General features: G+C 40.1%; 1 protein-coding gene across 1 annotated transcript in view; it reads right to left on the minus strand.

Moving 5' to 3' along the window:
- Positions 1 to 10,186, minus strand: part of AIDA (axin interactor, dorsalization associated) — a 50,719-nt gene extending 40,533 nt beyond the window's left edge. Inside the window, exons 1-2 of the mRNA XM_052653683.1 lie at positions 10,074 to 10,186; positions 2,393 to 2,462 (exon numbers count right to left, since the gene is read on the minus strand). Of these exons, the coding sequence (XP_052509643.1) occupies positions 2,393 to 2,462; positions 10,074 to 10,183 (180 nt within the window). The 5' untranslated portion in view covers positions 10,184 to 10,186. The remainder of the gene's footprint in view (positions 1 to 2,392; positions 2,463 to 10,073) is intronic.
- Positions 10,187 to 10,529: the final 343 nt, after the last annotated feature.

The raw sequence follows: 10,529 nt of genomic DNA on the forward strand, positions 1-10,529 counted from the left end.
GGAACCAGTCTGTTGTTCCATGTACAGTTCTAATGGTTGCTTCTTGACCTGCATACAGATTTCTCAGAAGGCAGGTCAGGTGTTCTGGTATTCCCATCTCTTTCAGAATGTTCCACAGTTTGTTGTGATCCACACCGTCACAACAAACTGTGGAACTTTTTCCTTAAGTGACATTAAATAAAGCCTGTATGTCAAAGTGACCTTTTTTGCCCACTGTGAATGTTTTATCTGTATTTTTAAGGAAAGTTAAATTTTTAAAGGTAATGACTTGCCTTATATTCATAATGTAGTACAGAGTAATGGGGGGTGGGGGTGGGTCCTTCTCCCAAGCCCAAGGAATAGGCAGGCAGGCACAAGCTCTCTCTGGAGACACAAACGGCAGCCACATATGCCTCCTAGGCAGGTTTTTAAATACTAAATACCTCAGAAATAAGGTCTCCAGGAAAGGAGGAGGAGCAGACTACCTCAAAGGCAGAGGTCATTTGAAGATTTAGAGATGGTTTTCAAGATCATTTAGGGTTATCGTATCCCTCATTTCATACACAAGGAATTTAAGGCCCACAGACAGAGCCAGGGTTCAAGACCAAGTCTTCTCACTTCAGATTTCAGGCTCATTCCTCTAGGTCATGCTGCCTCCTGGGCCTTATGGAGGGGGTGGATCTGTGTAAGCTGAAAAGAGAGCAGCTGGGCACCTACTATAAACAGCTATAAGTTAAACAGACAGCACTATCAAACACCCAGCTTCAGCCTCAGGAAGTTAAAGAAAATTTTAAAAAAGCTGATTTTGTCTCATTAGTCTAATCATCATCATATGCCAAAGCTCATTTCTTGATAACATTTAAAAAAAACTGTAGTATGTTTTAGGTCAAATCACTTTATATTTGAGTTCATATTAGATCCTATACCTAAGCAGTAGATGTTGGAGATGAGGCATGTAAGTAACTTGAGGGAAACAGGTGATTAAAACATGGCTGTCAAACTTTTTAATTTCCAAAGCTTTCATTTTGATTCCATATTCATAACATGCATTGTTAGCTGTTAAAGTTACATATTCAGATAGTTGAGATTGTTTCAAAATGTAGATGTTCAACCCTTAATTCTGTGATGTCAGTCGATCACATCCTAGTCATTCCTAGACAGATATCACAAATCTTGGATGTGATAAAGCATACAGTCCTTTTCCCTTTCCTTTTGCAAACCAAATATTTCCTCTGAGCTAATTATTTTCCCAGGCTAAAATCTTAAGTCTCCTAAATCTATCATCAGTCAGTTCAGTTGCTCAGTCGTGTCCGACTCTTTGCAACCCCATGGACTGCAGCACACCAGGCCTCCCTGTCCATCACTAACTCCCAGAGTTTACTCAACCTCATGTCCATTGAGTTGGTAATGCCATCTATCTATCAGCGATACTAGCAATTATTAAGGAAAAAAGAAAACTACACTTTAAAATTTTTAAAGTGCTATTTCTTCTCAAAATACAAAATAAAGATACATTAGATAACACAGACCCTAAATAGTTTTAAATGCAAACATACTAACCTGTGTAAGAAATATGACTGACCCTAATCTTTGGGATTTTTTTCTTTTCAAACTCTTATAAAGAAGAATCAAATGAGTACAAGCCTAAGAAGTGTTCAAAGAGTCATTCCCACTCCTTGTACAAAAAAAGGATAAAAGCAAATTAAGTTGCCATAGTTTTCACAATGTCTTTTCTTAATAAGAGGAAAACTGACATCAATTTTTTTCATTATCTATGAGATTAAAATCTGACTTAATATTGGACCCCTTGAACTAGGAGAAAATATGGATTGTTTCCTCCCATTTCTTCTCATTCTGTTAAAGTAAAGCTTCTTAAAATATCCCATTTTTTAGTCTTTAGCAGTACAGGGAATCAATTTGACACATTACAATTTTAATTCAAGGAGAAAGGATACTCTTGAAACATTTTGAAACTTAATGCATTTATTTTGTTGATGGACTCATGCCAAATTTTTTCTTGAACTAATTTTTTTCAGTGGTGGCTTGTTTGGTTTTTGTCTGTTTTGAGAGGAGCTGGAAAAAGAGTTAAGGGAGTTCAGAGTTAAGAGGCGGGATGCAATTACTCACAATCTCACTCCAGTCTCTGGTTCCCCCTCCTCCCAACCAAAGAATGGATGGTCTCCACTAAAGTTAAAGTCTAAATGGCTGAGAAAAGAAATTCATTAAGTGAGAAATTCACTGCATGGTAAATCATGTGGTATCTCTGATTACTTAATGATCAGCAAAGCATGATCAGTATCATTCTTTGTACTTAAGTATAATGGCTTTTGTTGTTTGTTTTTGCTTAATGGACTCAAAAGACAGACCCTTTTTCACTTGGAATCTGATGTATCCAGAGATTATTTTATGGTACCTTTTGTTCTTCTGTGAATTCAGAATTATTGTGTTGAGCTTGGGCCTCTTTTTGTAGGTGTCTTGCTAATCTGTAAGAAGAAACAAACATTCTTTAGAAGGCAAGGACAGCAAAGTATTTCAAGTAGAAGGTAAAACAATTTAAATCTTAAAAAACAGTGAAGTACAATAACACTTTTCTTCTGTTTTCAAAGTATAAATCTACACTATCATTAGAATCTAACTTCATGTAACAATGAAAATAAGATACAATACTTTTCAAACCATTTCACTGGGATAAATTTCAGCTCGAGACCATAAAAAGAGAATCATAGAGCTGGAAAGAATTTCAAATGACATCTAATTCAACTTTCTTCAGTACACATGATTTTCTTCTACAATAAACCAACAGCAGTTGTCCAGATTCAGCTTAAACACTTCCAGTGAACACCAATAATAGTACTGACCAGAGATATTTTATCAGTCTATCATTAATTTGCTGATAAGACTAGTTTAAATTACAGCTGTAACAAAGTGATGATACTCTATCAAATTATACTTTTGAACATATCTTTCAAAGCAAATAAAGAAAATTCCCTACCGATCAGACATGGAAATCATTGTTTGTCCAGTTATCATCATACTTATAAACAGCAGCTAGTCTCGGATGAATTTTCAAGGACAGATCTGTGTTACAAGTCTAAGCTCAACAATAAAGATCCAGAGCTATTTCTGAGATACCAAAAACCAAAGGAGTGATGCTTACAGCTAAACAATAAAAAGACAAATAACTAAATTTAAAAATGAGTAAAGGATTTGACTGACAGACATTTTCTCCAAAGAAGATATAAAAGTGGCCAATAAGCACATGAATATAATATCATTAGTCATTAGAGAAATACAAATCAAAACCACAATGAGATACCACTACACACCCACCAGGATGGGTATAACTTTTAAAAGAGGGGGGAAAACTTACAATGTGTGTTGTCAAGGATGTGGAAACTAGAATCCTTACACTGAAGTAAGGAAAGTAAAATGGTACAGTCATTGTGGAAAACAATTTGGCAGCTCCTCAAAAAGTTAAACTCAGAGTTACCATATAACCCAGCAGTTTCAAAATCCTATATATATTCCCAAGTGGACAGAAAACATGTTCACACACACACACACACACACACACACACAGAGTACATAAACGTTCACAGCAGCAGCATTTTGCACGATAGCCAAAAAGTGCAAATTCCCCAGATAAACAAAATGTGGTGCACACATTCAAAGGAATATTATTTGACCATAAAGAATAAAATACTAATACATTCTACAACATGGATGAACCTTAGAAACATTAAACTAAATGAGAGAAGTCAGATGTAAACAATCATGTATTACCTGATTCCATTTGCATGAAATATCCAGAATGGGTAAATCCATAGAGATATAAAGCAGCTTAGTGGTTGTCAGGGGCTTGGGAAGGGAGAGAACTTGCAGTGACCCATTTCAGGTAAAGGGTTTCTTATGAGGGTGATGGAAATGCTCTGGAATTAGATAGTGGTGATGCTATGAATAGACTAAAATCTACCCAATTGTACAACCTCACAGTGATAAATCTCATGTTATATATTTATTTTAATTTTTAAAATGTGTGGGGCAGCAGGGGGTGGGGGAACCAAAGAACCAAAAGGACTTTTTTGGTGAAACATTTTATAACTGGCTAAAGAATTTGAAACTACAATTCCCAAGCATACTATAGTATCCCAGGTGGGGAACGGAGGCAGGGACCCAAGAGGTGCATGTGCTGGATTTCCTACCAAGCCACAGCAAAAGAAGTTCACCATGTTCCCAAAAAGCCTTAGGTGGAAGTTCTACTCTATGTAATCGTATCTTTAAAGATCAGGCATCAAGCTCACTTGATGACCTCTGTTCAGTCTATGCAAGGTCCACATTCTTCTCATCATAACCCAAGAAACTCCTACATGAAATCATAACATTTACCAGGATAGCTCTACTATGTTACTTAAAATGTTTCCATCCATTTGTTTCTTTTCCTCCCAAACTGGAAATCCCAGAATATTTTTCCTAAAATGTCATTCCCAGACCCACTCTTTGCAGATTTTAAGCAGGAGTAAGTATAATTAGGAATAGACAAAGCCATACTTGTCCCATACAGTACTTCATTTACTTTCTAATTCTTGCTAGTCTACCATCTACGTATAGTTCTCTTTAGGAATCACAGTCTACACTTAACAATGTCAACTGTACATCCCTGAATTCAGGGCAGCTATAGTGTGGCAGTTTCTTTATTTGACTAGCTCCATTTGCTTGGAGAATCCCATGGACAGAGGAGCCTGGTGGGCTGTAGTCCACAGGGTCACCCAGAATCAGACACAACTGAAGCAACTTAGCACACACACACACGCCCACACAATATGCCAATAGTGACTGTTAACCTAAGCAGGTCACTGTCAGAAGAAAGATTATAGGAAATATTTGCAAATCATATATCCTATCTGATGAAGGACTTACATCCAGAATATACCAAAAAACCCTTCTAACTCAATAGGGAAAAGACAACTCAATTGAAAGATAGGCAAAAGGTTTGAAGACATTTTACAAACAAGATTTACAAGGAAAATAAGCATCAAAGAAAAGATGCTCAGAATCATTAGTTGTTAACAGAAAGGCAAATTAAACCAGTGAAATGCACTATATACGCACTAGAATGGCTATAGTGCTGCCAAAGTGGATAAACAGGAACTTTCATATATTGGTGGTAGAAATGTAAAATGGTACACCCAGTTTGATCAACCATTTGGCAGTTTCCTTTTTAAAATTAGACATAAATTTACCATATGAGCCAGCAATTCCACTCCGTGGGTATCTACCTAAGAAGAATGAAAATACACGTGCACACAAGGACTTGCATGTAAATGTTCACAGCAGTATTAAAAAACTAGAAAGAATTCAAATGTCCATCACAGCAGTATTAAAAAACTAGAAAGAATTCAAATGTCCATCGATTAGTGAATGGATACACAAAATATGGTATATCCATACAAAGCACAGTTACTCATCAGTAACAAGGAACAAAAGACTGATACATGCAACAACATGGATGAAACTCAAACATAGGATGCTAAATCAAAGGAGCCACATACAGATCATAGGATTCAATTTACATAAAATGTCCAGAAAAGATCATTTCATCTTTACAGAAAGAATGTAGATTAACAGTTCCCTGGGACTAGAGTGGGAATATGGAATGACTGCAAATGTGCAGAGATCTTGGTGGGGTGATGAAATGCTGTAAAACTTGATTGTAGTGATGGTTGTGCAACTTGGTAAATTTACTAAAAACTCACTGAATTGTAAAACGGTGAATTTCACTATAGATAAATTAAACCTCAATAAAGTTATTTTTAAAAACTTTTTTAAAAACCTAGGCAAAAAAGCCAAACCCATTAACGACTGCACTATTTTAAGACAAAATGAGACATAAATCTGTCCACTGAGGAAAAACCCACATGCTCTAGGTATCAGAAGAGCAGGTAAAAGAGTTGACATTCTATTAGTAAAGGTGAGAAACCTACCAACTGTTCTTCTCTAGAGAATAACCTCAGTTTACAAGGGTACCTACAGTTAATACAGGACTATTCTCAAGGGGAAGTTTTAAATATACTTAACGAACATAAACAAGTGACCCAGAGTCCCACAGCAATCTATGACAGTTCTTCTCAAACTAGAGTGAAGGATGAGCTCCCCCCCAATCTGTTCTAGCCTAGTGCTTTTATAAAATAAAATAAAAACTATCATGAAGATGTCAAACTGCAATAAAGTTTCTAAATCTTAAATCCCAATTTCTTTACTTATCTCACTGCATACCAATAACAGTTTGCAGACCAGCAAAGATCTGGGACCACAACTTGAGAGGTGCTGATATCAGACATAGTAAAGATGATTAATAGGTATTATCCAATCTTCAAACTCAGCCATTCATTTTACAAATATTTATTGAGCATCCATGCGCTGGATCAATAGCTTAAGACTGATTCTATGAAATAGGGAAAAGAGAGTCCATACCACTCTACCCTAAGTTAGGGGGCAGGTACCCACCCCAAGGCTGCTGAAAGAGGTAACCTGCTAGATAAGAGTTGTTTCTAATTGACCATGCATATTTGGGGGAACAATTTTAGTTGTGACATCATTTGTTTAGACTTTCCAGTAGTATCGTGGCATCTCCTCCTCAATGCTTCCACAGCATACTCTCTGAATCAATCCATTCACTAGAATACAACAATTACATAATATCTAGATAAGAGAAGGAAATGGCAACCCACTCCAGTATTCTTGCCTGGAGAATTCCATGCACAGAGGAGCCTGGTGGGGTACAGTCCATGGGATTGCAAAGAGTTGGTCACGACTGAGCGACTAACACTACTAAGCATACAGTAGAGAACAAAAGAGACAACTCCCCCTATTTTCTGTCCCCAAAGAGCTTACATCCAAGTGGAGAGGGAGACAACAAACCAAATGAATACAACAAGTATATTGTATTTTAAATGGCAGTAAATACTATGGAAAAAACCAAGATTAGGGGGTTGGATTTGCAAGACTGAGGTAAGAGGGAGTGGGAGTGGATAGCAGACTTCACCGAGCAATTTTATTTAATTAATTTCTATTGGAGTATACTTGCTTTACAATGTTAAGCTAGTTTATGATGTACAGCAAAGTGAATCAGCTGTTATGTCTACACATATCCTCTCTTTTGGATTTCCTTCCCACTTAGGTCACTGCAGAGCATCGAGTAGAATTCCCTGTGCTCTACAGTAGGTTCTCATTAGTTGTCTATTCTATACACAGTATTAAACAGTTTATACATGTCGATCTGTCTCCCAATTCAGTCCACCCACCCCCCTTTGAACCCGGCAGTTTTAAATAGGGTGGCCAGAGAGGGTCTCACAGGGAAGACAATATTTGGACAAAGACCTGAAGGAGGTGATCCAACAACCAGAACAGACAACAGGGAGTGTTCCAGAAAAAGGACAGATGGACTGAGGCAGAAGCAGGCTTCAGGAAACAGCAAGGACAGTGGTAGCACTTACTCTTTTCATACTTCCGTGACAGAAATACCCATTTGTTTTAAAATCCTCCATTAGACTCAGTACTGTGAGGGTGGAGATTAAATGTTATTCATGTCTATATGCTTAGCTCTCACTTGCTGAGTGATGAAACTGTTCAAGCTGTGATATTCTTACCTTACAATAAGTACAAACATGCTTATTCCCTCCCTCAACATCAACATCCCATGAACACACTCCTGTATGTTGTAGGGTTGTAAAAACACTGCTGGCTTCCCCATCAGAAAGGCCAGTTCTCCCAGACGCCTCCTCCTTCTCTCAGTATCTAGTCAGCACCTAAATCCTGTCCATTCTTTTTCAAATCATTTAGTGGCTCTCAAATCTCTTTTTCGGCAGATTTCTCACAGATAATTCAAATAAAAAAGACATCTGGCCTTCAAATTTGTGAGTATATCAATTTTAAATTCAACTTCATTTTATATGTGGCCTGTATGTTTACAAAGTTTAAGCCAATTATGACACATTTCTATTCAAATTTGACATTGGTGGTTTTTATGATAATTTGAGAATTACTTTGAATCATGACGTTCAAGGTTAGTCACTGAGGTTCAACAATAGATTTGTCTGTGCCTATTACTCCCTTACTGAGATGTTTTTAGAAATTCCAGCTAAACAGCTTGCATATTCAATTTTCCTTTGTAACTTCAATTGGACATGGTATTCTTCACTTTCCATTGTAAGGTCTGCTGCTGAGTGCCAACAGCTGCCGAGGTCCCACCATCACAAGTAAAAGGCAGCTTTAAATTTCAGGCTCTGCAAGTTCAGTTAACATAGAATGAGGATGCCGGGTGCTCACTAATTGACTACAGAATGGAAGGATACATTCTCTGGTAATGAAGGAAGTCTTCTAATAATTCCAATTCACTTACGTATCAAAACATTTGTTTAACAAAATGTCTTAAACGCTACACAGAAGAACAGACTGGATTTGAAATTTAAAAAGAAAAAAAAAAACCCAGACCTTGGTACTATAGTTGTGTGACTCCAGGTAATTCCGTTAACCTGAGCTTCAGTTTCCTCACTTGTAAAATGAGAATAATAATATTCTTACTGAGCAGTTACAAGAGTAAATGAAATCAAGTGAAACTGTGAAACAAAAGCCAGAAGTTATCACACATGGCAAAATGGCCCAAAGCATGGTGGTTTTCAGGGCTTTTGAAAAATGGCAGGCAATTCAATGTCAGTAAGGTGAGATAGAAAACATCTATGCAGGATTTCTCTGGTCCAGTGGCTAAAACGTCCGCCTTCCAATACAGGTGGTGGGAGTTCAATCCCTGATTGGGGAGCTGGACCCCCACATGCCTGGCAGCCAAGAAACCAAAACAGAAGCAATATTTTAACAAATTCAATAAAGATTTTCAAAACGGTTCACATTAAGAAAAAAATCTTTAAAAACACTTATGCATTTAAATTACCATAATGGTCAGATAAAAACAAGTAACCACTGTAGAAAAATACAGGATTTATATCTTTCAAGGACCAATCCTGTATTCTTTCCAAAAGACTTTTGAGAAGGAAAAAAAAAAATGTTTTACTAGCACATGGTTTCAAACAGTAACTTACTTTAAACCAAGAGGTAATTAATGTCAACAGTTTGCAAACAACAGCATTTTAGCAGGCAGTTCAGTAAAATGTGCAAGAAACCAAGCAAGGTTTTATATATACGCAAACCTGGCCTTATAATTTTAAAAACATGCCTGAAGTTTGGGGAGGAAACGAGAAAAGGAAAGAAACTGGACTTGGGGAGATCAAAAGAACCTGGTGCTCACTTGTACCCGGCGGCTATACATTATACACAGGAAAAGGAGGAGGGACCCGACGAGGGAGTGGTGGCTCCAGTGCGTGGTCTATTAATTCACATTTTGCTCTCTTCTGTTCACATCCTGCGCGGACTCCACCCAGAGCAACTGAGCGAGGGGCGGGTGGGACTCACCCAGCCTAGCAAATAACAGTCCTAGAAACCGAAACGGATTCGAGGTGAATTGGGAAAACAAGGCTCCCCAGAAAGAGGGGTGGAGAAGGAGCGCGAGAGGGGATCCTTCTTTCGGCTGATGAGACCTCCGGTCTCTATGCTTCCCGGGGGCACCCCCTCCCCTCAATCGCCACCCGTTCCCTCCTGTCCTACACGGGGGAGGAGGAAGGCACTGTACACAGAGCAAGGCCACTCATCCCTGGAACGTGGGCGGAGAACACAGAAGTATTCCTAAGAGATTCTAAAAGAGAAACGGAGGGGCGGCAACGTGAGAGAGGAGGAGAGGGGAAAAGGAAACTGCGGAGCGGGGGACTCGGGAGACGGTGGCCAGGAACTCAGTAGTAGCCTGAATGGGCCGGCGCCCCGGGAAAGAAGGGCTACCTGTTGCACTGGAACTGGCCCGGCGGAGGGCGAAAAACCCCAGAGAGCGGACCGTTGTCTCCGGAGCCAGTGAGATCTCAGCCCCAGTGCCTGCGGGGCCCCACCCTGAGAAGCCTTGGCTACAGATACAGTGATGAGAGACACCGACAGAAAGAAGGGGGGAGGCGGCCGACTGGAGCCGGTCTGGCCCGCTCCCGCGGTTAGTCACTCACATCTGATACTCGTCTATCGCCTCCACCAGCTGGCCCCAAGAGTCGAAGTCGGCGCCTCTCCTAAAACTGGCGCCCCAGCGCTGCAGCAGACTTCGGGTCACCTCCGACATGGCCGGTCCCCACCCCGTCCCCTCCCGCCCCTACCCCCAGGAAAGGCCGGGCTCTAGGGCGCCATCCTCCCCGGGCCTGGCCCCGACATTAACAGGGCCAGGAGGAACCGCTACGGCCACCGCCGCCACCCGCCAAGGAGCCGCCCAAGCCCATTTGCCGCCACAGCCAAACTTTGCGGCTCTGAAGCGGCCGCCCCGCCGAAGCTCCGCCCCCGAGGCCCCGCCCCGGGTTAGGTTGAGGCCGCCCCGCTCCCCCAATTGGCTGCCATTGCTACTGAGGAATTCTTCCTCGGCTTAGGAGGCTCGGCCAGCCACGCTCTTTGTCTCCAGAGAAGACCGCAGCTCT

The sequence above is a fragment of the Budorcas taxicolor genome, chromosome 16, assembly GCF_023091745.1.
Source record: "Budorcas taxicolor isolate Tak-1 chromosome 16, Takin1.1, whole genome shotgun sequence".
NCBI lineage: Eukaryota > Metazoa > Chordata > Mammalia > Artiodactyla > Bovidae > Budorcas > Budorcas taxicolor.